This window comes from Engystomops pustulosus, chromosome 10, assembly GCF_040894005.1.
Source record: "Engystomops pustulosus chromosome 10, aEngPut4.maternal, whole genome shotgun sequence".
NCBI classification, from domain to species: Eukaryota; Metazoa; Chordata; class Amphibia; order Anura; family Leptodactylidae; genus Engystomops; species Engystomops pustulosus.
In genome coordinates, this window is record NC_092420.1 from 103,160,649 (window position 1) to 103,188,169 (window position 27,521).

The 27,521-nt window shown below is 50.0% G+C and overlaps 2 protein-coding genes across 5 annotated transcripts in view; one reads left to right on the plus strand and one right to left on the minus strand.

The window, feature by feature from the left end:
* LOC140104731 (dynein light chain Tctex-type 4-like) overlaps positions 1–3,333 on the plus strand; it is a 32,237-nt gene extending 28,904 nt beyond the window's left edge. The window contains exon 5 of the mRNA XM_072128386.1: positions 1,643–3,333. Within this exon, the coding sequence (XP_071984487.1) occupies positions 1,643–1,990 (348 nt within the window). The 3' untranslated portion in view covers positions 1,991–3,333. The remainder of the gene's footprint in view (positions 1–1,642) is intronic.
* Positions 2,804–27,521, minus strand: part of CYB5RL (cytochrome b5 reductase like) — a 38,436-nt gene continuing 13,718 nt past the window's right edge. For 2 of the 4 annotated variants that reach the window (XM_072128384.1, XM_072128385.1), the window contains exons 3-7: positions 18,119–18,264; positions 17,884–17,971; positions 16,682–16,786; positions 16,199–16,402; positions 2,805–13,646 (exon numbers count right to left, since the gene is read on the minus strand). In XM_072128384.1, the coding sequence (XP_071984485.1) occupies positions 13,443–13,646; positions 16,199–16,402; positions 16,682–16,786; positions 17,884–17,971; positions 18,119–18,264 (747 nt within the window). In that variant the 3' untranslated portion in view covers positions 2,805–13,442. Of the gene's footprint in view, positions 13,647–16,198; positions 16,403–16,681; positions 16,787–17,883; positions 17,972–18,118; positions 18,265–27,521 lie in introns of all 4 variants that reach the window. The other 2 variants (XM_072128383.1, XM_072128382.1) reach the window with 2 other exon arrangements.

The window sequence follows — 27,521 nt, forward strand, 5'->3', positions numbered from 1 at the left end:
CATTACACACGGCAGCGGCCTCTCTCTATACAATGAGCGGCTTAGATACATTACACACATTACACACGGCAGCGGCCTCTCTCTATACAATGAGCGGCTTAGATACATTACACACGGCAGCGGCCTCTCTCTATACAATGAGCGGCTTAGATACATTACACACATTACACACGGCAGCGGCCTCTCTCTATACAATGAGCGGCTTAGATACATTACACACATTACACACGGCAGAGGCCTCTCTCTATACAATGAGCGGCTTAGATACATTACACACATTACACACGGCAGCGGCCTCTCTCTATACAATGAGCGGCTTAGATACATAGAAGTCGCTGCTCACGCAGGAAGTGGCTTCGGATCTGCATTGTAATAGTTACACACAGCAGAACCATCACTAAGCAGCGTCACAGCAACAGCACAAAGACCCAGAGATAAGACATCACCATTATACCACCTGCAGGACTGTGCAAAAGTGTTAGGCAGGGGTGGAAAACGAGAATCAAAGATACAAGTGTTAATACTTTAACAAAATCCAGAGAAGGAGAAGTCCCGATCACATTAATATTTGGGGTCACCACCATTAGCACTGCATCACCTCTTCTAGTTACACTTGCACAGGAACTCGGCAGGGAGGTTGTTCCAGACATCTTGGAGAAATGAGCACAGATCGTCTGAGGTTGCACTTCCAGACAGATACTGCAGGAACTCGGCAGGGAGGTTGTTCCAAACATCTGACAGAACGGAGGTTAAGATCTTTGTAGCTGCAATAAGATCTTTTCCAATATACATTGGTTACCGTATAGCAGCAGTTTCTCTGCTAATCCCCCGCTATCATCAGCCTCTTCCGTCAGCTCGGCATTTTGGTTGCCAAGAAGGATCCGTAGAGTGAAAGAGGGAAGAATAGGAGGTGCAGTCTATGGATTGAGAATTCTGCTCAGCAATGACAGGAAGCAGCTCCGTCATGTTGCCTCTGTCCTGTCCACACTCTGCTCTTCTGTCCCCGCACATACTTCACCTGTAGCTGCTCAGGTAAATAAGAATTTATTATCATCCATGTGCCTTCCCTGCACACCACCGACGCATCTCTAGGCTTTGACAAGGCGATAGTTGGGTCAATGGAGAGAAGGTGATTGGATCGGCACCGCAGTCTGATACAGTGGATACAGACTATTTATTTCTGTGTGTGCTCTGTCTCCTCCGTTCTCTGTACTCCCCACTGTCCTGGAGTAAGAGTGATGGCATTCACTGATCAGACTGCCACATCCATCATAGCAGTTACTGTCTATAGCAGTCATAAGGATGATTTAGATTAAAGGTTTGTCTGTGTACCGGTGCATTGGTGTATATGTAGGTGTAATAATTTGTGTGCTAGAACTGCTAGAGGGTAGAGCATTATGGGAAGTGAGGGAAGCTGCTCTGGCCTTAGGATGATTTTATAAGTAGGGCTGATAGATATCCCAGGCTGGATCTCAGGCCAGGAAGAAGCCAGAACCATTATAGAAGTATTGATGGGATTGTTGTCAGGTGACTTCAGAGTTTTGAAAGTTACTGTTACTTTAACTAATGATGAAAACGTTTGCACAGAACTGTAGGTCATAACCTTTATACATTCATTTATATTGTCACTGCTTCTAATTAGGTGCCTTCTGGTTCTGCAAATCCACCACAAAGGTTCCCATATTCTCTGGCCAAAGAACTCATCCAGGAATTCCTAATGGCCAAGCTCAGGAACGTGACCTATGACCCCAGCACGTCTGGCGACCTCACCAAGACCTTGTGTGAAGACATCAAGAAAGTGGTGCGCAGAGTCACGCCGCCTCGATACAAACTCATCTGCAACATGGCCATAGGGAGCAGGAACCGGGAGGACGTTCTGGTGACCAGTCAGTGTCTGTGGGACTCGTACTCCGACAACGTCACCTCCTGCAGCTTCCAGAACGCCACCATGTTCTGCGTCGCCACCGTCTACGCTGTTTACTTTGAGTGAAGACGTAATCAAGGACTGGAGGCATCTGCTACCAAAAAATGGTGGAATTCCATGCATCATAGAGGATAACGCGATATACGAATCCAATGGTGGCTCACAGCGCCGACCTACCTGCTGCAGGTTACCGAGCCCGTATACAGGGCGGGTCAGTTATATGGAAACACCAAAATAAAATGGGGATGGTTTGGGATATCCACTTCCTGTTTGTGGCACATGGGTTTATGGGAGGGGGGAAGCTTTCAAGATGACCGTTGACCATGGCGGCCATTTTGGATGCAACTTTTATTTCCCCCCAATGGGAAGGGGGTCATGTGACTTCAAACTTATTCAGAATTGCACGAGAAAAACAATAATGAGCTCGGTTTTAACATAACTTTATTCTTCATGAGTTATTTACAGGTTTATGAAGACTTCTGCCCGTTGTGTTGGGTCGTCAGTGCGACCTTCTTCTTCCACTCCTGAAGACACGCGAGCGCCCGGGCCTCCAGTATCCGGGGTTTCATCTCGTGTCTTCACAGCAGAGACAACTGCCTTCAGGTGACCCCAAAGATAATAGGGGGTCAGATCGGGAGACCCTGGTGGCCATTCGACTGCCGCACGACGACCGATCCTCTCTCCAGGGAACTGCAGGAATTCTCGGACCTCTGGGGGTCATCTGAAGGCCGTTGTCTATGCTGTGAAGATACAAGATCCGCAGCATCTCAAACAATGGAAATGTTACAATGTTTGATGTGTTACATGACCTTCTTCCCATTGGAATCCGAAACGGTCGCCATGGTTATCAGCCATCCTGAAAAGTTTCCCCTCCTATATACTGATGCGCCACAAACAAGAAGCGGATATCGCCGACCGCTCCCATTGTATTTAGCGCTGAACCCTCCGTCCCGTATCGCCGAGCTCTTCCGTCCTGTATCGCAGAGCCCTCCATCCCGTAGCGTCGAGCCCTTCCGTCCTGTAGCGCCGAGCTCTTCCGTCCTGTATCGCAGAGCCCTCCATCCCGTAGCGTCGAGCCCTTCCATCCTGTATCGCAGAGCCCTCCATCCCGTAGCGTCGAGCCCTTCCATCCTGTATCGCAGAGCCCTCCATCCCGTAGCGTCGAGCCCTTCCATCCTGTATCGCAGAGCCCTTCCGTCCCGTAGCGCAGAGCCCTTCCGTCCCGTAGCGCAGAGCCCTTCCGTCCCGTATCGCCGAGCCCTCCGTCCCGTAGCGCAGAGCCCTCCATCCCGTAGCGTCGAGCCCTTCCATCCTGTATCGCAGAGCCCTCCGTCCCGTAGCGTCGAGCCCTTCCGTCCTGGCGGCTTTTGTTTGGTAATTGTGACAATAACACTGAATAAATCTTTAGTACACGACGTTCTTGGTGCAGTTTCGTGACTCGTCTTGTGCCGCCTTCCTGCCCTCCGGTCCTCTGTGTCTGGCACCAGGTTCTGTGCACTCAGTGGTCCGGTTACTAGAGCTGATAGATTAGATCTGGGTCTCGGCTCGCACTGAGCATGTGCAGACGCACAGGAAATGCTCCATGGGAAAAAAATAATATTTATTTTATTATGAAGAAAATCCAAACCTCTAAATGTCTTGCGGTAAATTCCAGACTTGGGCATTTTCATGGCGCCCGCTCAGGACGTGCCGGGAACCGCACTGGAAGAAGCTGAAGGATTTCCAGGCCATTTAATCCATGATGTTACTCCACCCCCCGGTGCACAGCAGAGAAGCCCCAAGGAGGGGCGGCAAACACGGGTCCATCAGAACCGGCTGCCGACCCAGGAGAAGCAGGATGTATAGGATGTAGAGCAGGGGCAATGATGGGTGGCAGGGAATATTATGGGGGCACTGGTGGATGGCAGGGGATATTATGGGGGCACTGCTGGATGGCAGGGAACATTATGGGGGCACTGCTGGATGGCAGGGGATATTATGGGGGCACTGCTGGATGGCAGGGGATATTATGGGGGCACTGCTGGATGGCAGGGGATATTATGGGGGCAATGATGGAGGGCAGGGAACATTATGGGGGCACTGCTGGATGGCAGGGAAAATTATGGGGGCACTGCTGGATGGCAGGGAACATTATGGGGGCCCTGCTGGATGGCAGGGAACATTATGGGGGCCCTGCTGGATGGCAGGGAACATTATGGGGGCACTGCTGGATGGCAGGGAACATTATGGGGGCACTGCTGGATGGCAGGGGATATTATGGGGGCACTGCTGGATGGCAGGGGATATTATGGGGGCACTGCTGGATGGCAGGGGATATTATGGGGGCACTGCTGGATGGCAGGGAACATTATGGGGGCACTGCTGGATGGCAGGGGATATTATGGGGGCACTGCTGGATGGCAGGGGATATTATGGGGGCACTGCTGGAGGGCAGGGAATATTATGGGGGCAATGATGGAGGGCAGGGAATATTATGGGGGCAATGATGGAGGGCAGGGAATATTATGGGGGTACTGCTGGATGGCAGGGGATATTATGGGGGCACTGCTGGATGGCAGGGGATATTATGGGGGCACTGCTGGATGGCAGGGGATATTATGGGGGCACTGCTGGATGGCAGGGGATATTATGGGGGCACTGCTGGATGGCAGGGAACATTATGGGGGCACTGCTGGATGGCAGGGAATATTATGGGGGCACTGCTGGATGGCAGGGGATATTATGGGGGCACTGCTGGATGGCAGGGGATATTATGGGGGCACTGCTGGATGGCAGGGAATATTATGGGGGCACTGCTGGATGGCAGGGGATATTATGGGGGCACTGCTGGATGGCAGGGGATATTATGGGGGCAATAATGGAGGGCAGGGAATATTATGGGGGCAATGATGGAGGGCAGGGAATATTATGGGGGTACTGCTGGATGGCAGGGGATATTATGGGGGCACTGCTGGATGGCAGGGGATATTATGGGGGCACTGCTGGATGGCAGGGGATATTATGGGGGCACTGCTGGATGGCAGGGGATATTATGGGGGCACTGCTGGATGGCAGGGAACATTATGGGGGCACTGCTGGATGGCAGGGGATATTATGGGGGCACTGCTGGATGGCAGGGGATATTATGGGGGCACTGCTGGATGGCAGGAGATATTATGGGGGCACTGCTGGATGGCAGGGAATATTATGGGGGCACTGCTGGATGGCAGGGGATATTATGGGGGCACTGCTGGATGGCAGGGGATATTATGGGGGCACTGCTGGATGGCAGGGAATATTATGGGGGCACTGCTGGATGGCAGGGGATATTATGGGGGCACTGCTGGATGGCAGGAGATATTATGGGGGCAATGATGGAGGGCAGGGAATATTATGGGGGCAATGATGGAGGGCAGGGAATATTATGGGGGTACTGCTGGATGGCAGGGGATATTATGGGGGCACTGCTGGATGGCAGGGGATATTATGGGGGCACTGCTGGATGGCAGGGGATATTATGGGGGCACTGCTGGATGGCAGGGGATATTATGGGGGCACTGCTGGATGGCAGGGAACATTATGGGGGCACTGCTGGATGGCAGGGGATATTATGGGGGCACTGCTGGATGGCAGGGGATATTATGGGGGCACTGCTGGATGGCAGGAGATATTATGGGGGCACTGCTGGATGGCAGGGAATATTATGGGGGCACTGCTGGATGGCAGGGGATATTATGGGGGCACTGCTGGATGGCAGGGGATATTATGGGGGCACTGCTGGATGGCAGGGGATATTATGGGGGCAATGATGGAGGGCAGGGAATATTATGGGGGCACTGCTGGATGGCAGGGGATATTATGGGGGCACTGCTGGATGGCAGGGTATATTATGGGGGCACTGCTGGATGGCAGGGAATATTATGGGGGCACTGCTGGATGGCAGGGGATATTATGGGGGCACTGCTGGATGGCAGGGGATATTATGGGGGCACTGCTGGATGGCAGGGGATATTATGGGGGCACTGCTGGATGGCAGGGAATATTATGGGGGCACTGGATTAGGGGCAATGATGGAGGGCAGGGAATATTATGGGGGCACTGGTGGATGGCAGGGGATATTATGGGGGCACTGCTGGATGGCAGGGAATATTATGGGGGCACTGCTAGATGGCAGGGGATATTATGGGGGCACTGCTGGATGGCAGGGGATATTATGGGGGCACTGCTGGATGGCAGGAGATATTATGGGGGCACTGCTGGATGGCAGGGAATATTATGGGGGCACTGCTGGATGGCAGGGAATATTATGGGGGCACTGCTGGATGGCAGGGGATATTATGGGGGCACTGCTGGATGGCAGGGGATATTATGGGGGCAATGATGGAGGGCAGGGAATATTATGGGAGCACTGCTGGATGGCAGGGGATATTATGGGGGCACTGCTGGATGGCAGGGTATATTATGGGGGCACTGCTGGATGGCAGGGGATATTATGGGGGCACTGCTGGATGGCAGGAGATATTATGGGGGCAATGATGGAGGGCAGGGGAGATTATGGGGGCAATGATGGAGGGCAGGGAATATTATGGGGGCACTGCTGGATGGCAGGGAATATTATGGGGGTACTGCTGGATGGCAGGGAATATTATGGGGGCACTGCTGGATGGCAGGAGATATTATGGGGGCACTGCTGGATGGCAGGGGATATTATGGGGGCACTGCTGGATGGCAGGGGATATTATGGGGGCACTGCTGGATGGCAGGGAATATTATGGGGGCACTGCTGGATGGCAGGGAATATTAAGGGGGCACTGCTGGATGGCAGGGAATATTAAGGGGGCACTGCTGGATGGCAGAGGATATTATGGGGGCACTGCTGGATGGCAGGGGATATTATGGGGGCACTGCTGGATGGCAGGGGATATTATGGGGGCACTGCTGGATGGCAGGGGATATTATGGGGGCACTGCTGGATGGCAGGGGATATTATGGGGGCACTGCTGGATGGCAGGGGATATTATGGGGGCACTGCTGGATGGCAGGGGATATTATGGGGGCACTGCTGGATGGCAGGGAACATTATGGGGGCACTGCTGGATGGCAGGGAATATTATGGGGGCACTGCTGGATGGCAGGGGATATTATGGGGGCACTGCTGGATGGCAGGGGATATTATGGGGGCACTGCTGGATGGCAGGGAATATTATGGGGGCACTGCTGGATGGCAGGGGATATTATGGGGGCACTGCTGGATGGCAGGGGATATTATGGGGGCAATAATGGAGGGCAGGGAATATTATGGGGGCAATGATGGAGGGCAGGGAATATTATGGGGGTACTGCTGGATGGCAGGGGATATTATGGGGGCACTGCTGGATGGCAGGGGATATTATGGGGGCACTGCTGGATGGCAGGGGATATTATGGGGGCACTGCTGGATGGCAGGGGATATTATGGGGGCACTGCTGGATGGCAGGGAACATTATGGGGGCACTGCTGGATGGCAGGGGATATTATGGGGGCACTGCTGGATGGCAGGGGATATTATGGGGGCACTGCTGGATGGCAGGAGATATTATGGGGGCACTGCTGGATGGCAGGGAATATTATGGGGGCACTGCTGGATGGCAGGGGATATTATGGGGGCACTGCTGGATGGCAGGGGATATTATGGGGGCACTGCTGGATGGCAGGGAATATTATGGGGGCACTGCTGGATGGCAGGGGATATTATGGGGGCACTGCTGGATGGCAGGAGATATTATGGGGGCAATGATGGAGGGCAGGGAATATTATGGGGGCAATGATGGAGGGCAGGGAATATTATGGGGGTACTGCTGGATGGCAGGGGATATTATGGGGGCACTGCTGGATGGCAGGGGATATTATGGGGGCACTGCTGGATGGCAGGGGATATTATGGGGGCACTGCTGGATGGCAGGGGATATTATGGGGGCACTGCTGGATGGCAGGGAACATTATGGGGGCACTGCTGGATGGCAGGGAATATTATGGGGGCACTGCTGGATGGCAGGGGATATTATGGGGGCACTGCTGGATGGCAGGAGATATTATGGGGGCACTGCTGGATGGCAGGGAATATTATGGGGGCACTGCTGGATGGCAGGGGATATTATGGGGGCACTGCTGGATGGCAGGGGATATTATGGGGGCACTGCTGGATGGCAGGGGATATTATGGGGGCAATGATGGAGGGCAGGGAATATTATGGGGGCACTGCTGGATGGCAGGGGATATTATGGGGGCACTGCTGGATGGCAGGGTATATTATGGGGGCACTGCTGGATGGCAGGGAATATTATGGGGGCACTGCTGGATGGCAGGGGATATTATGGGGGCACTGCTGGATGGCAGGGGATATTATGGGGGCACTGCTGGATGGCAGGGGATATTATGGGGGCACTGCTGGATGGCAGGGAATATTATGGGGGCACTGGATTAGGGGCAATGATGGAGGGCAGGGAATATTATGGGGGCACTGGTGGATGGCAGGGGATATTATGGGGGCACTGCTGGATGGCAGGGAATATTATGGGGGCACTGCTAGATGGCAGGGGATATTATGGGGGCACTGCTGGATGGCAGGGGATATTATGGGGGCACTGCTGGATGGCAGGAGATATTATGGGGGCACTGCTGGATGGCAGGGAATATTATGGGGGCACTGCTGGATGGCAGGGAATATTATGGGGGCACTGCTGGATGGCAGGGGATATTATGGGGGCACTGCTGGATGGCAGGGGATATTATGGGGGCAATGATGGAGGGCAGGGAATATTATGGGAGCACTGCTGGATGGCAGGGGATATTATGGGGGCACTGCTGGATGGCAGGGTATATTATGGGGGCACTGCTGGATGGCAGGGGATATTATGGGGGCACTGCTGGATGGCAGGAGATATTATGGGGGCAATGATGGAGGGCAGGGGAGATTATGGGGGCAATGATGGAGGGCAGGGAATATTATGGGGGCACTGCTGGATGGCAGGGAATATTATGGGGGTACTGCTGGATGGCAGGGAATATTATGGGGGCACTGCTGGATGGCAGGAGATATTATGGGGGCACTGCTGGATGGCAGGGGATATTATGGGGGCACTGCTGGATGGCAGGGGATATTATGGGGGCACTGCTGGATGGCAGGGAATATTATGGGGGCACTGCTGGATGGCAGGGAATATTAAGGGGGCACTGCTGGATGGCAGAGGATATTATGGGGGCACTGCTGGATGGCAGGGGATATTATGGGGGCACTGCTGGATGGCAGGGGATATTATGGGGGCACTGCTGGATGGCAGGGGATATTATGGGGGCACTGCTGGATGGCAGGGGATATTATGGGGGCACTGCTGGATGGCAGGGGATATTATGGGGGCACTGCTGGATGGCAGGGAATATTATGGGGGCACTGCTGGATGGCAGGGAATATTATGGGGGCACTGCTGGATGGCAGGGGATATTATGGGGGCACTGCTGGATGGCAGGGGATATTATGGGGGCACTGCTGGATGGCAGGGGATATTATGGGGGCACTGCTGGATGGCAGGGAATATTATGGGGGCACTGGATTAGGGGCAATGATGGAGGGCAGGGAATATTATGGGGGCACTGGTGGATGGCAGGGGATATTATGGGGGCACTGCTGGATGGCAGGGAATATTATGGGGGCACTGCTAGATGGCAGGGGATATTATGGGGGCACTGCTGGATGGCAGGGGATATTATGGGGGCACTGCTGGATGGCAGGAGATATTATGGGGGCACTGCTGGATGGCAGGGAATATTATGGGGGCACTGCTGGATGGCAGGGAATATTATGGGGGCACTGCTGGATGGCAGGGGATATTATGGGGGCACTGCTGGATGGCAGGGAACATTATGGGGGCAATGATGGAGGGCAGGGAATATTATGGGGGCACTGCTGGATGGCAGGGGATATTATGGGGGCACTGCTGGATGGCAGGGTATATTATGGGGGCACTGCTGGATGGCAGGGGATATTATGGGGGCACTGCTAGATGGCAGGGGATATTATGGGGGCACTGCTGGATGGCAGGAGATATTATGGGGGCACTGCTGGATGGCAGGAGATATTATGGGGGCAATGATGGAGGGCAGGGGAGATTATGGGGGCAATGATGGAGGGCAGGGAATATTATGGGGGCACTGCTGGATGGCAGGGAATATTATGGGGGTACTGCTGGATGGCAGGGAATATTATGGGGGCACTGCTGGATGGCAGGAGATATTATGGGGGCACTGCTGGATGGCAGGGGATATTATGGGGGCACTGCTGGATGGCAGGGGATATTATGGGGGCACTGCTGGATGGCAGGGAATATTATGGGGGCACTGCTGGATGGCAGGGAATATTAAGGGGGCACTGCTGGATGGCAGGGAATATTAAGGGGGCACTGCTGGATGGCAGGGGATATTATGGGGGCACTGCTGGATGGCAGGGGATATTATGGGGGCACTGCTGGATGGCAGGGGATATTATGGGGGCACTGCTGGATGGCAGGGGATATTATGGGGGCACTGCTGGATGGCAGGGGATATTATGGGGGCACTGCTGGATGGCAGGGGATATTATGGGGGCACTGCTGGATGGCAGGGGATATTATGGGGGCACTGCTGGATGGCAGGGGATATTATGGGGGCACTGCTGGATGGCAGGGAATATTATGGGGGCACTGCTGGATGGCAGGGGATATTATGGGGGCACTGCTGGAGGGCAGGGAATATTATGGGGGCACTGCTGGATGGCAGGGAATATTATGGGGGTACTGCTGGATGGCAGGGAATATTATGGGGGCACTGCTGGATGGCAGGAGATATTATGGGGGCACTGCTGGATGGCAGGGGATATTATGGGGGCACTGCTGGATGGCAGGGGATATTATGGGGGCACTGCTGGATGGCAGGGAATATTATGGGGGCACTGCTGGATGGCAGGGAATATTAAGGGGGTACTGCTGGATGGCAGGGGATATTATGGGGGCACTGCTGGATGGCAGGGGATATTATGGGGGCACTGCTGGATGGCAGGAGATATTATGGGGGCACTGCTGGATGGCAGGGGATATTATGGGGGCACTGCTGGATGGCAGGGGATATTATGGGGGCACTGCTGGATGGCAGAAGATATTATGGGGGCACTGCTGGATGGCAGGGAATATTATGGGGGCAATGATGGAGGGCAGGGAATATTATGGGGGCACTGCTGGATGGCAGGGGATATTATGGGGGCACTGCTGGATGGCAGGGGATATTATGGGGGCACTGCTGGATGGCAGGAGATATTATGGGGGCACTGCTGGATGGCAGGAGATATTATGGGGGCACTGCTGGATGGCAGGAGATATTATGGGGGCACTGCTGGATGGCAGGGAATATTATGGGGGCACTGCTGGATGGCAGGGGATATTATGGGGGCACTGCTGGATGGCAGGGGATATTATGGGGGCACTGCTGGATGGCAGGAGATATTATGGGGGTACTGCTGGATGGCAGGGGATATTATGGGGGCACTGCTGGATTGCAGGGAATATTATGGGGGCACTGCTGGATGGCAGGAAATATTATGGGGGCACTGCTGGATGGCAGGGAATATTATGGGGGCACTGCTGGATGGCAGGGGATAATATGGGGGCACTGCTGGATGGCAGGGGATATTATGGGGGCACTGCTGGATGGCAGGGGATATTATGGGGGCACTGCTGGATGGCAGGGGATATTATGAGGGCACTGCTGGATGGCAGGGGATATTATGGGGGCACTGCTGGATGGCAGGGGATATTATGGGGGCACTGCTGGATGGCAGGGGATATTATGGGGGCACTGCTGGATGGCAGGGGATATTATGGGGGCACTGCTGGATGGCAGGGGATATTATGGGGGCACTGCTGGATGGCAGGGGATATTATGGGGGCACTGCTGGATGGCAGAAGATATTATGGGGGCACTGCTGGATGGCAGGGAATATTATGGGGGCAATGATGGAGGGCAGGGAATATTATGGGGGCACTGCTGGATGGCAGGGAATATTATGGGGGCACTGCTGGATGGCAGGGGATATTATGGGGGCACTGCTGGATGGCAGGAGATATTATGGGGGCACTGCTGGATGGCAGGAGATATTATGGGGGCACTGCTGGATGGCAGGGAATATTATGGGGGCACTGCTGGATGGCTGGGAATATTATGGGGGCACTGCTGGATGGCAGGGAATATTATGGGGGCACTGCTGGATGGCAGGGGATATTATGGGGGCACTGCTGGATGGCAGGGGATATTATGGGGGCACTGCTGGATGGCAGGGGATATTATGGGGGCACTGCTGGATGGCAGGAGATATTATGGGGGTACTGCTGGATGGCAGGGGATATTATGGGGGCACTGCTGGATTGCAGGGAATATTATGGGGGCACTGCTGGATGGCAGGAAATATTATGGGGGCACTGCTGGATGGCAGGGAATATTATGGGGGCACTGCTGGATGGCAGGGGATAATATGGGGGCACTGCTGGATGGCAGGGAATATTATGGGGGCACTCCTGGATGGCAGGGGATATTATGGGGGCACTGCTGGATGGCAGGGGATAATATGGGGGCACTGCTGGATGGCAGGGAATATTATGGGGGCACTGCTGGATGGCAGGGGCTATTATGGGGGCACTGCTGGATGGCAGGGGATATTATGGGGGTACTGCTGGATGGCAGGGAATATTATGGGGGCACTGCTGGATGGCAGGGGATATTATGGGGGCACTGCTGGATGGCAGGGGATATTATGGGGGCACTGCTGGATGGCAGGGAATATTATGGGGGCACTGCTGGATGGCAGGAGATATTATGGGGGCACTGGTGGATGGCAGGGGATATTATGGGGGCACTGCTGGATGGCAGGGGAAATTATGGGGGCACTGCTGGATGGCAGGGGATATTATGGGGGCACTGCTGGATGGAAGGAGATATTATGGGGGCACTGCTGGATGGCTCCATGATGTTACTCCACCCCCCGCTGCACAGCAGAGATTCCTCCTTCTTGATTGTGGAGCGGCAGGTTCAGGTTTCAGAGGAATTTCTATGTGAATCCTGCACCTGCTTTTCACAATGTTCTAACCGGTTTCTTGTTACTTCTTGTTGATTGTGAAACTGCAAGTTCAGAGCTCAGTTGGTATTACTGATCACAAACTATGTGGGAACCTGTGGCTGGCGCACGTTTTCCAGGGACCTGTGAATGGCACAAGCTTTTATGGGGCATCTATAGCTGCCATGCAGTGCAATGTGGAAGCCCAATATAATGGAGACATCAGAGATCTCTGACCTGCTGCACTCCTGCCGAGGTGTGCTGTCTATAGTAGTCCGCCACGGGGGTGCCAGGGCTAATAATGGGGTTAGGGGCAGCAGTGCTGGAGAACGTGCTGTACTGTTACTATACAGAAATATAAACAATCTATATATAAGACACCTCATCAGTGTCAGTCGTCGCTTCCTCCGCTAATATTTGATTCTTCTAGAAGGAGAAGATGGAAGAGTCGTCCTGCCCGAGCTGCTTCAGCAGATGAGTCATGTCCTGCGTGAATGACACCGAACCACAGACGAGAGTGTAGGGCTTTCTCCTGCAAGTCTCCAACACCTTTGCCAGGAAGATGGAGTCTATGCGCCCGAGCTTTGAGTTCTCTCTGTAACTCGAGGGCAGATTATCCAGAGATTGTTCCTGTAACACAAAATAGGACAAACTCAGCTGTTTCCTCCTATTTCAGTATGTTGATTGTGCAGCTTCAAGTTCAGAGCTCAGTGGGCTCCATGTGTGTAATGCCCTCAATTCTCTGAATACTCTGTCCTGGGTGACTGCTTCTCATCCCTTTAGATTGTGGAGCTTCAAGTTCAGAGCTCAGTGGGCTCCATATGTATAATGCCCTCAATTCTCTGAATACTCTGTCCTGGGTGTCTGCTTCTCATCCCTTTGGATTGTGGAGCTGCAAGTTCAGAGCTCAGTGTGCTCCATGTGTGTAATGCCCTCAATTCTCTGAATACTCTGTCCTGGGTGTCTGCTTCTCATCCCTTCAGATTGTGGAGCTGCAAGTTCAGAGCTCAGTGAACACTCTCTGTAAACCCTGCCCTCTCTTCTCTCAATATTCTCTTCTCTTCTCAGTTTTTCATCCCTTCTTGGTTGTTCAGAAACCAGTAAACCCTGTCCTCTCTTTTCCCAATGACGTCCTGGGTAATAACATTTATGAACTGCAGTGTCGCAACTTAACCCCCTTGTTCCTAAAGCAATAACTCTATTATTTTTCGGATTACAGAGATGTGTGGGGTCTTGTTATCTGTGGGACTAATTGTACTTTCTAATGACGTCATTTAATATTCCCCGCAATGTTCTGCAAAAAAAATTCCAAGTGCAGTGAAATTGACAAAAAAACCCCTCATTTGTGGCGTTTTCTCGTGGGCTTTGGTTTTATTCTGCGCTCCAAACGACACTTTCTCCAAATTCTTTGGTTCGCTACGATCACAGGGACATCACATTTATCTGGGTTTTATTAGGTTTTAAAAGATTTCAAAAAATTAAAATCTTTTGTACATAAAATTTTTTTTCCATTTTTCCAAATTCTGGGGCCAATAACTTTTTCCCGCTTTGGCGCAGGGACCGGTGTCATTTTTGGGGGTTCGTGCCGGGGAATTCATTCATATCACATTGGGACTTTTATGACCGTTTGATAATTTTTTATTCCCATATTCATGGATGGAAAAATGTGGAAAGAGCGCTGATTCCGGACATTTGGCGCTATTTTCCGTTCCGGTGTTCATGGCTGGGAATGACCCTTCGTATATTTTGATAGAGCGGCATTTCGGGGCGCGGTGATACCCATGATTATGATCTTTACTGTTACTTTTATATCTGATCTAGGGGAAGGCGCCGTGTAGGCGTGCGGAGTCTTATAGCCACGGACGCTCCACTAGGGGATTCTGGGAAAATATGCAAAGTTTTCCAGGATGGGCTAAAGAAAGCCCCGCCTCTTTTAGCTCCTTGTAAGGCGGCTCCCGTGACATCAAGCCTGACCTTCAGGAAGCCTTCCCATCCTGGAAAATGTTGCGTATTTTCCCAGAATCCCCTAGTGGAGCGTCCATGGCTACACGACTCCACACAAGCTTCTGTGTCCTGTAATAAGCCTCAAGGCTCCACAATCCTACACGACGCCCACATTGCCACTGAAATGAATGTGGGCAGATGCCAAGGACGCCGTAGTACGGCCGCATACAGGAGTTTCCATGCGTTCACGTGAAAGGGGCCTCAATGTTTACCATCATCCTGAAGAGATCCAGCATGAGTCTCTGTCCGGTGTGTATACATTGCATCACTCTTACCTACAGGTTATTTAACACATGCCATAAATTAAAGGGGTTTTCCCACACAAAAAGAAATCTCAGACCTCCATCCCCCAGTGATGTTACACAATAAAGATGGTTTTAACCCCTTACTTTACAATGTTACTCAGGAGCTAAAACAGCAATAAAACTATCACTCCCTAGGCTGCTCCGTGCAAAATCCCAGGGTGTGGGTGGGCTCTCTCTCAGCACATTATGATCCATCTAGTTCTGTGGGGTGACAATGTGCTTAGATTATCAGGGTGCAGGGTTATATACACGTTCATCTGGCTTCTGTACTAATACACTGACACACAGAGAGAGAGATGAGACAGATTACACAGAGGGTGACAGACTTTTACACTGTCAGCTCTGCTACATCTCTCATATGTTCTCACAGCTATGTGCCTGCCTCCCCCTTCCCCCGGATCACTTATCTCCTTGTAGTTTGTAGCTTCTCTCTGCTCATGGTGTGGTGCTGGCAGGAAGTGAGTCAGTGAGTGTCTCTGAGCTCTGTGCTGTACTGCAGGGAGCAGGGCTAAAGTGCTGTGGGTGGGGCTATAGTGCAGGGGGCGGGGCTACAGTCACAGAGCAGAGACAAAAATCTCAGCAGCACAGCCGTCACACAGGAATTCAAGATGTCTTCCCCGACCCTAAGTCAGAAGTTACAGGGTCGGATCTGGGGGAAACTGAAATTGCGTCCAGACTGATAGAGACAGGTTGGACTCGGTGAGATCCCGGATTTTTGTTAATAACAGTGAATTAGAGAATGTGATATTTCGTTATCCTGAGGACATATAAGAAATTGTCTTGGTGGGAGGAATATCCCTTTAACACAAATCCCAGACTTGGATACATCCTATAACTCTCTGCTACATGTTTAATGATGAGATTGATACTCACTCGGCTGAGGACATAGAATATCCGGACGTTCCAGAATCTTCCCTGCTCCTTCAGAAAGTTCTTCATGTAAACATTCCTGAAATCCTGCGCACAGACCACCAGGGTGACGAAGGTCTCATCCTCTTCATCGTCTGTCACATGGGAGATGATGGGAAGCATCGGGGCCATTCCTGTTCCTGAGCACAGCAGAAGAACTTCCCCAAACTGAATGAAGCAGAGACATGTGACACTGGGCTATAATGTACAGGGGGGTATAGAATCTATATGTATCTGGATATATCTCTTATACCTCAGAAAGATTGGGAAGGGGAATGATTCGCGAGTCAAGGAATTAAACTTCTGTATGGAAAGGACTGATGGGGGGGGGGGGGGGATTATACACAGGACCCCCCCCCCCCCATTCTCCTGATCAGGGTCCCACTATTTAACCCCCAGATACAAGACACTTATCCCTGTCCTGTAGACAACTCCTTTAACACCAACCTTGTTTGGTTTGTACAAGAAACCTCCAAATGGTCCCCTCCAAGATACCGAGTCTCCGGGTCTCCAACATCTCACAAACCGAGACATCAATCCCTGAGCATAGATCTGTAACAGGAACTCACATCAACACAATGTACTGAGACATCACTGTGTGTATTATCCCTGTACTGAGACATCACTGTGTGTATTATCCCTGTACTGTGACATCGCTGTGTGTATTATCCCTGTACTGTGACATCACTGTGTGTATTATCCCTGTACTGAGACATCACTGTGTGTATTATCCCTGTACTGTGACATCGCTGTGTGTATTATCCCTGTACTGTGACATCACTGTGTGTATTATCCCTGTACTGTGACATCACTGTGTGTATTATCTCTGTACTGTGACATCACTGTGTGTATTATCCCCTGTACTGTGACATCACTGTGTGTATTATCTCTGTACTGTGACATCGCTGTGTGTATTATCCCTGTACTGTGACATCACTGTGTGTATTATCCCTGTACTGTGACATCACTGTGTGTATTATCCCTGTACTGTGACATCACTGTGTGTATTATCCTGTACTGTGACATCGCTGTGTGTATTATCCCCTGTACTGTGACATCACTGTGTGTATTATCCCTGTACTGTGACATCGCTGTGTGTGTTATCCCTGTACTGTAACATCACTGTGTGTATTATTCCTGTACTGTGACATCACTGTGTGCATTATCCTGTACTGTGACATCACTGTGTGTATTATCCCTGTACTGTGACATCACTGTGTGTATTATCCCTGTACTGTGACATCACTGTGTGTATTATCCCTGTACTGTGACATCACTGTGTGTATTATCCCTGTACTGTGACATCACTGTGTGTATTATCCTGTACTGTGACATCACTGTGTGTATTATCCTGTACTGTGACATCACTGTGTGTATTATCTCTGTACTGTGACATCGCTGTGTGTATTATCCCTGTACTGTGACATCGCTGTGTGTATTATCCCTGTACTGTGACATCGCTGTGTGTATTATCGCTGTCCTGTGACATCACTGTGTGTATTATGCCTGTACTGTGACATCACTGTGTGTATTATCCCTGTACTGTGACATCGCTGTGTGTATTATCCCTGTACTGTGACATCACTGTGTGTATTATCCTGTCCTGTGACATCACTGTGTCCATGTATTGCAGCATTAGGGTCATTTACCTTTATTAAAACTTCAAAGTGTGTCTTCCGGCCTCCGGGGGTGATGGGGGTGTACGCTCTTTGCACCTCCGCTCCATCGATCACTCCCCTGAGAAAACAAAATCCTTACAATCTGTTTCCTTTTATTAGCAAAACTCCTCCCGTGCAGTTACATATTATAGAGACATTGGGATCCATTTGTCCCACATTTCCCTTTGTGACCTGCGAGACAAAGGCTCCGGATGCCACGTGATACCTCAGCACAAGATGTTGTCCTAACTGCAAGCCCAGACTTGTTCCAGAGGGAAGCCGAAATCTGTAGCGACCGGTGTCCTCAGTCTCCTGCTCTACAGAATACAGCACCAAGTCAGTGAATGTTTCTGGGCTCAACAACACATTGTCCTGCGGGGAAAAAGAATAGTGAGTGCAGCTCTGGGGTATAATACAGGATGTAACTCAGGATCAGTACAGGATAAGTAATGTCATGTATGTACACAGTGACTGCACCAGCAGCAGAATAGTGAGTGCAGCTCTGGGTATAATACAGGATGTAACTCAGGATCAGTACAGGATAAGTAATGTCATGTATGTACACAGTGACTGCACCAGCAGCAGAATAGTGAGTGCAGCTCTGGGGTATAATACAGGATGTAACTCAGGATCAGTACAGGATAAGTAATGTCATGTATGTACACAGTGACTGCACCAGCAGCAGAATAGTGAGTGCAGCTCTGGAGTATAATACAGGATGTAACTCAGGATCAGTACAGGATAAGTAATGTCATGTATGTACACAGTGACCGCACCAGCAGCAGAATAGTGAGTGCAGCTCTGGAGTATAATACAGGATGTAACTCAGGATCAGTACAGGATAAGTAATGTCATGTATGTACACAGTGACTGCACCAGCAGCAGAATAGTGAGTGCAGCTCTGGGGTATAATACAGGATGTAACTCAGGATCAGTACAGGAGAAGTAATGTCATGTATGTACACAGTGACTGCACCAGCAGCAGAATAGTGAGTGCAGCTCTGGGGTATAATACAGGATGTAACTCAGGATCAGTACAGGATAAGTAATGTCATGTATGTACACAGTGACTGCACCAGCAGCAGAATAGTGAGTGCAGCTCTGGGGTATAATACAAGATGTAACTCAGGATCAGTACAGGATAAGTAATGTCATGTATGTACACAGTGACTGCACCAGCAGCAGAATAGTGAGTGCAGCTCTGGGGTATAATACAGGATGTAACTCAGGATCAGTACAGGATAAGTAATGTCATGTATGTACACAGTGACTGCACCAGCAGCAGAATAGTGAGTGCAGCTCTGGGGTATAATACAGGATGTAACTCAGGATCAGTACAGGATAAGTAATGTCATGTATGTACAGTGACTGCACCAGCAGCAGAATAGTGAGTGCAGCTCTGGAGTATAATACAGGATGTAACTCAGGATCAGTACAGGATAAGTAATGTCATGTATGTACACAGTGACTGCACCAGCAGCAGAATAGTGAGTGCAGCTCTGGGGTATAATACAGGATGTAACTCAGGATCAGTACAGGATAAGTAATGTCATGTATGTACACAGTGACTGCACCAGCAGCAGAATAGTGAGTGCAGCTCTGGAGTATAATACAGGATGTAACTCAGGATCAGTACAGGATAAGTAATGTCATGTATGTACACAGTGACTGCACCAGCAGCAGAATAGTGAGTGCAGCTCTGGAGTATAATACAGGATGTAACTCAGGATCAGTACAGGATAAGTAATGTCATGTATGTACACAGTGACTGCACCAGCAGCAGAATAGTGAGTGCAGCTCTGGGGTATAATACAGGATGTAACTCAGGATCAGTACAGGATAAGTAATGTCATGTATGTACACAGTGACTGCACCAGCAGCAGAATAGTGAGTGCAGCTCTGGAGTATAATACAGGATGTAACTCAGGATCAGTACAGGATAAGTAATGTCATGTATGTACACAGTGACTGCACCAGCAGCAGAATAGTGAGTGCAGCTCTGGGTATAATACAGGATGTAACTCAGGATCAGTACAGGATAAGTAATGTCATGTATGTACACAGTGACTGCACCAGCAGCAGAATAGTGAGTGCAGCTCTGGGGTATAATACAGGATGTAACTCAGGATCAGTACAGGATAAGTAATGTCATGTATGTACACAGTGACCGCACCAGCAGCAGAATAGTGAGTGCAGCTCTGGAGTATAATACAGGATGTAACTCAGGATCAGTACAGGATAAGTAATGTCATGTATGTACACAGTGACTGCACCAGCAGCAGAATAGTGAGTGCAGCTCTGGGGTATAATACAGGATGTAACTCAGGATCAGTACAGGAGAAGTAATGTCATGTATGTACACAGTGACTGCACCAGCAGCAGAATAGTGAGTGCAGCTCTGGGGTATAATACAGGATGTAACTCAGGATCAGTACAGGATAAGTAATGTCATGTATGTACACAGTGACTGCACCAGCAGCAGAATAGTGAGTGCAGCTCTGGGGTATAATACAAGATGTAACTCAGGATCAGTACAGGATAAGTAATGTCATGTATGTACACAGTGACTGCACCAGCAGCAGAATAGTGAGTGCAGCTCTGGGGTATAATACAGGATGTAACTCAGGATCAGTACAGGATAAGTAATGTCATGTATGTACACAGTGACTGCACCAGCAGCAGAATAGTGAGTGCAGCTCTGGGGTATAATACAGGATGTAACTCAGGATCAGTACAGGATAAGTAATGTCATGTATGTACACAGTGACTGCACCAGCAGCAGAATAGTGAGTGCAGCTCTGGGGTATAATACAGGATGTAACTCAGGATCAGTACAGGATAAGTAATGTCATGTATGTACACAGTGACTGCACCAGCAGCAGAATAGTGAGTGCAGCTCTGGAGTATAATACAGGATGTAACTCAGGATCAGTACAGGATAAGTAATGTCATGTATGTACACAGTGACTGCACCAGCAGCAGAATAGTGAGTGCAGCTCTGGGTATAATACAGGATGTAACTCAGGATCAGTACAGGATAAGTAATGTCATGTATGTACACAGTGACTGCACCAGCAGCAGAATAGTGAGTGCAGCTCTGGGGTATAATACAGGATGTAACTCAGGATCAGTACAGGATAAGTAATGTCATGTATGTACACAGTGACCGCACCAGCAGCAGAATAGTGAGTGCAGCTCTGGAGTATAATACAGGATGTAACTCAGGATCAGTACAGGATAAGTAATGTCATGTATGTACACAGTGACTGCACCAGCAGCAGAATAGTGAGTGCAGCTCTGGGGTATAATACAGGATGTAACTCAGGATCAGTACAGGAGAAGTAATGTCATGTATGTACACAGTGACTGCACCAGCAGCAGAATAGTGAGTGCAGCTCTGGGGTATAATACAGGATGTAACTCAGGATCAGTACAGGATAAGTAATGTCATGTATGTACACAGTGACTGCACCAGCAGCAGAATAGTGAGTGCAGCTCTGGGGTATAATACAAGATGTAACTCAGGATCAGTACAGGATAAGTAATGTCATGTATGTACACAGTGACTGCACCAGCAGCAGAATAGTGAGTGCAGCTCTGGGGTATAATACAGGATGTAACTCAGGATCAGTACAGGATAAGTAATGTCATGTATGTACACAGTGACTGCACCAGCAGCAGAATAGTGAGTGCAGCTCTGGGGTATAATACAGGATGTAACTCAGGATCAGTACAGGATAAGTAATGTCATGTATGTACACAGTGACTGCACCAGCAGCAGAATAGTGAGTGCAGCTCTGGGGTATAATACAGGATGTAACTCAGGATCAGTACAGGATAAGTAATGTCATGTATGTACACAGTGACTGCACCAGCAGCAGAATAGTGAGTGCAGCTCTGGAGTATAATACAGGATGTAACTCAGGATCAGTACAGGATAAGTAATGTCATGTATGTACACAGTGACTGCACCAGCAGCAGAATAGTGAGTGCAGCTCTGGGTATAATACAGGATGTAACTCAGGATCAGTACAGGATAAGTAATGTCATGTATGTACACAGTGACTGCACCAGCAGCAGAATAGTGAGTGCAGCTCTGGGGTATAATACAGGATGTAACTCAGGATCAGTACAGGATAAGTAATGTCATGTATGTACACAGTGACCGCACCAGCAGCAGAATAGTGAGTGCAGCTCTGGAGTATAATACAGGATGTAACTCAGGATCAGTACAGGATAAGTAATGTCATGTATGTACACAGTGACTGCACCAGCAGCAGAATAGTGAGTGCAGCTCTGGGGTATAATACAGGATGTAACTCAGGATCAGTACAGGAGAAGTAATGTCATGTATGTACACAGTGACTGCACCAGCAGCAGAATAGTGAGTGCAGCTCTGGGGTATAATACAGGATGTAACTCAGGATCAGTACAGGATAAGTAATGTCATGTATGTACACAGTGACTGCACCAGCAGCAGAATAGTGAGTGCAGCTCTGGGGTATAATACAAGATGTAACTCAGGATCAGTACAGGATAAGTAATGTCATGTATGTACACAGTGACTGCACCAGCAGCAGAATAGTGAGTGCAGCTCTGGGGTATAATACAGGATGTAACTCAGGATCAGTACAGGATAAGTAATGTCATGTATGTACACAGTGACTGCACCAGCAGCAGAATAGTGAGTGCAGCTCTGGGGTATAATACAGGATGTAACTCAGGATCAGTACAGGATAAGTAATGTCATGTATGTACACAGTGACTGCACCAGCAGCAGAATAGTGAGTGCAGCTCTGGTGTATAATACAGGATGTAACTCAGGATCAGTCCAGGATAAGTAATGTCATGTATGTACACAGTGACTGCACCAGCAGCAGAATAGTGAGTGCAGCTCTGGGGTATAATACAGGATGTAACTCAGGATCAGTACAGGATAAGTAATGTCATGTATGTACACAGTGACTGCACCAGCAGCAGAATAGTGAGTGCAGCTCTGGAGTATAATACAGGATGTAACTCAGGATCAGTACAGGATAAGTAATGTCATGTATGTACACAGTGACTACACCAGCAGCAGAATAGTGAGTGCAGCTCTGGGGTATAATACAGGATGTAACTCAGGATCAGTACAGGATAAGTAATGTCATGTATGTACACAGTGACTGCACCAGCAGCAGAATAGTGAGTGCAGCTCTGGGGTATAATACAGGATGTAACTCAGGATCAGTACAGGATAAGTAATGTCATGTATGTACACAGTGACTGCACCAGCAGCAGAATAGTGAGTGCAGCTCTGGGGTATAATACAGGATGTAACTCAGGATCAGTACAGGATAAGTAATGTCATGTATGTACACAGTGACTGCACCAGCAGCAGAATAGTGAGTGCAGCTCTGGAGTATAATACAGGATGTAACTCAGGATCAGTACAGGATAAGTAATGTCATGTATGTACACAGTGACTGCACCAGCAGCAGAATAGTGAGTGCAGCTCTGGGTATAATACAGGATGTAACTCAGGATCAGTACAGGATAAGTAATGTCATGTATGTACACAGTGACTGCACCAGCAGCAGAATAGTGAGTGCAGCTCTGGGGTATAATACAGGATGTAACTCAGGATCAGTACAGGATAAGTAATGTCATGTATGTACACAGTGACCGCACCAGCAGCAGAATAGTGAGTGCAGCTCTGGAGTATAATACAGGATGTAACTCAGGATCAGTACAGGATAAGTAATGTCATGTATGTACACAGTGACTGCACCAGCAGCAGAATAGTGAGTGCAGCTCTGGGGTATAATACAGGATGTAACTCAGGATCAGTACAGGATAAGTAATGTCATGTATGTACACAGTGACCGCACCAGCAGCAGAATAGTGAGTGCAGCTCTGGAGTATAATACAGGATGTAACTCAGGATCAGTACAGGATAAGTAATGTCATGTATGTACACAGTGACTGCACCAGCAGCAGAATAGTGAGTGCAGCTCTGGGGTATAATACAGGATGTAACTCAGGATCAGTACAGGAGAAGTAATGTCATGTATGTACACAGTGACTGCACCAGCAGCAGAATAGTGAGTGCAGCTCTGGGGTATAATACAGGATGTAACTCAGGATCAGTACAGGATAAGTAATGTCATGTATGTACACAGTGACTGCACCAGCAGCAGAATAGTGAGTGCAGCTCTGGGGTATAATACAAGATGTAACTCAGGATCAGTACAGGATAAGTAATGTCATGTATGTACACAGTGACTGCACCAGCAGCAGAATAGTGAGTGCAGCTCTGGGGTATAATACAGGATGTAACTCAGGATCAGTACAGGATAAGTAATGTCATGTATGTACACAGTGACTGCACCAGCAGCAGAATAGTGAGTGCAGCTCTGGGGTATAATACAGGATGTAACTCAGGATCAGTACAGGATAAGTAATGTCATGTATGTACACAGTGACTGCACCAGCAGCAGAATAGTGAGTGCAGCTCTGGGGTATAATACAGGATGTAACTCAGGATCAGTACAGGATAAGTAATGTCATGTATGTACACAGTGACTGCACCAGCAGCAGAATAGTGAGTGCAGCTCTGGGGTATAATACAGGATGTAACTCAGGATCAGTACAGGATAAGTAATGTCATGTATGTACACAGTGACTGCACCAGCAGCAGAATAGTGAGTGCAGCTCTGGGGTATAATACAGGATGTAACTCAGGATCAGTACAGGATAAGTAATGTCATGTATGTACACAGTGACTGCACCAGCAGCAGAATAGTGAGTGCAGCTCTGGGGTATAATACAGGATGTAACTCAGGATCAGTACAGGATAAGTAATGTCATGTATGTACACAGTGACTGCACCAGCAGCAGAATAGTGAGTGCAGCTCTGGGGTATAATACAGGATGTAACTCAGGATCAGTACAGGATAAGTAATGTCATGTATGTACACAGTGACTGCACCAGCAGCAGAATAGTGAGTGCAGCTCTGGGGTATAATACAGGATGTAACTCAGGATCAGTACAGGATAAGTAATGTCATGTATGTACACAGTGACAGCACCAGCAGCAGAATAGTGTGTGCAGCTCTGGAGTATAATACAGGATGTAACTCAGGATCAGTACAGGATAAGTAATGTCATGTATGTACACAGTGACTGCACCAGCAGCAGAATAGTGAGTGCAGCTCTGGGGTATAATACAGGATGTAACTCAGGATCAGTACAGGATAAGTAATGTCATGTATGTACACAGTGACTGCACCAGCAGCAGAATAGTGAGTGCAGCTCTGGGGTATAATACAGGATGTAACTCAGGATCAGTACAGGATAAGTAATGACATGTATGTACACAGTGACTGCACCAGCAGCAGAATAGTGAGTGCAGCTCTGGGGTATAATACAGGATGTAACTCAGGATCAGTACAGGATCAGTAATGTCATGTATGTACACAGTGACTGCACCAGCAGCAGAATAGTGAGTGCAGCTCTGGGGTATAATACAGGATGTAACTCAGGATCAGTACAGGATAAGTAATGTCATGTATGTACACAGTGACTGCAGCAGCAGCAGAATAGTGAGTGCAGCTCTGGGGTATAATACAGGATGTAACTCAGGATCAGTACAGGATAAGTAATGTCATGTATGTACACAGTGACTGCACCAGCAGCAGAATAGTGAGTGCAGCTCTGGGGTATAATACAGGATGTAACTCAGGATCAGTACAGGATAAGTAATGTCATGTATGTACACAGTGACTGCACCAGCAGCAGAATAGTGAGTGCAGCTCTGGTGTGCCTCGTTAGCTCGTTAGCTGTCTGTTGCTGTGAGGGTGCTGTCACACGTCGCGTTTACTGCATGCGTTTAAAAACGCATTGCTACAGCTGAAGGGATATTTCCCTAATTAAACAGCTGTTAACGCTTGCGTTTACAAAACGCATGCGTTAACATCGCGTTTAACGCATGCGTTAACAATGCGTTAACAACCGCATGCGTTAACCGCGATGTTAACGCATGTGTTAACAATGCGTTAACACTTGCGTTTTGTAAATGCAAGCGTTAACAGCTGTTTAATTAGGGAAATACCCCTTCAGCTGTAGCAATGCGTTTTTAAACGCATGCAGTAAACGCGACGTGTGACAGCACCCTGAGAGGCTGTGTGCTGCTGCTGCTGCTCCAGGAAAATCCACCTCCACCTGGGGCCTGCTCTCTACTCTCCCAGGGAGGGAGTTAGGTTCCTGGGGATGAGCGGGGGAGCCGACTCCCAGGCTCCTGCTTCCCGGGCCAGGCCGGCGGGGGGCAGGAGAGGACAGCAACCGGCCAGCGCTATGGAGGACTCAGGGGTGAGACGTTCCACCAGGAGTCGTAGTAATACTGCTCCTACTCCCCCTGAGTCCAATGTGAAGCAACACCGTAAGAAGCCGGACGTCCATGATGGTGCGGGTGAGAGCGGTCCTTCCGGGGCTGGAGCCATGAAGCGGTGTGCTCACAGAGGTAAGGCTGACCATGCGGGGGGAGGCTGGGCGGTGCAGGGACCCCGGGAGACTTTGTCCACCTATGCCTCCCGGGTCCAGAGCCACCTCTGTGAGTACGAAGAGGCGACCAAGACCATCAGGAGGCTCCGGGAGGAGCTGCGATGTGCCCGCGCCAGGGCGAACACAGCGCCAAAGAAGCGCAAGACGGAGATATGTTGTGAAATTAACAAACTTAAAGCTGACATTGATAAACTGCTGAAAAGAAAAAACTTTATTTGCAACAACAGCGGACCATTTAAAGAAAAACTTTTAAATGATGACTGATTTGCTCAGATGGCTGATAACAGAGAGCAAAGGCTGAAGGGGTTGCAGCCTGTGAGCCAGGTGGAGGAGGAGGATGATGATGATGATGACGAGCAGCAGTTCCCACCTGGCGGCCTGCAGGAAGATCAGCAGGCCTCGTGCAGTGGGCCCCCTGCAGGACAGCCAGCAGTAACACCTCGCTCGGGGGAGGACAGTGACACCGGCAGCCAGGGAGGGGCGCTCATGGCAGAGATCCGGTTGCTCGAGTCCCCAGTGCGCATGGAGAACTTTTCTTTTGGTGATGAACTCCCAGAGGAAGCCGCTGGGGAGAGCAGCCGGAGGAAGGCGAAGAAGACCAGGCCAAAGCAGCAAGAAGAGGTGAGATTCATCTTTACCCCCCTCCCTGTACACCCCCCCGGGCAAAGTGCAGGGTCAGCTCACTGTGCAAGCCCTGCTACCCAAACCCCCCCGAGTTCTGCTGTGGACCCGGTGCAAAGGTGCAGGGAGATTACAGGTGTGACATCTGATGTGGCGATGGGCTCCGTCTCTGTTTGTGGTAACAGTGGGGGAGCAGGGGAGGCATCGGCCGCAAGGCCGGACAGTCAGGGCGGCTCGGATGTGGCGATACCACCAAAATCCGGTGCTGTGGTGCGTCCCCCAGTGGGAGGGGGGGATAGCCCGGCACTGGTGGCAGCTTCCGGTGCCTCTTCGTGCCTCGGCGCCTCTCCATGCTGTCGCCGCTGATCACTTGGTTATGGGGCGGCGGCAGTGTGGAGGGGTCGCTGAGGCTGAGAGCTCCGGACCTCCCAGACAGAAGGTACTCTTTTGTGTCGGTGTTGGGGATA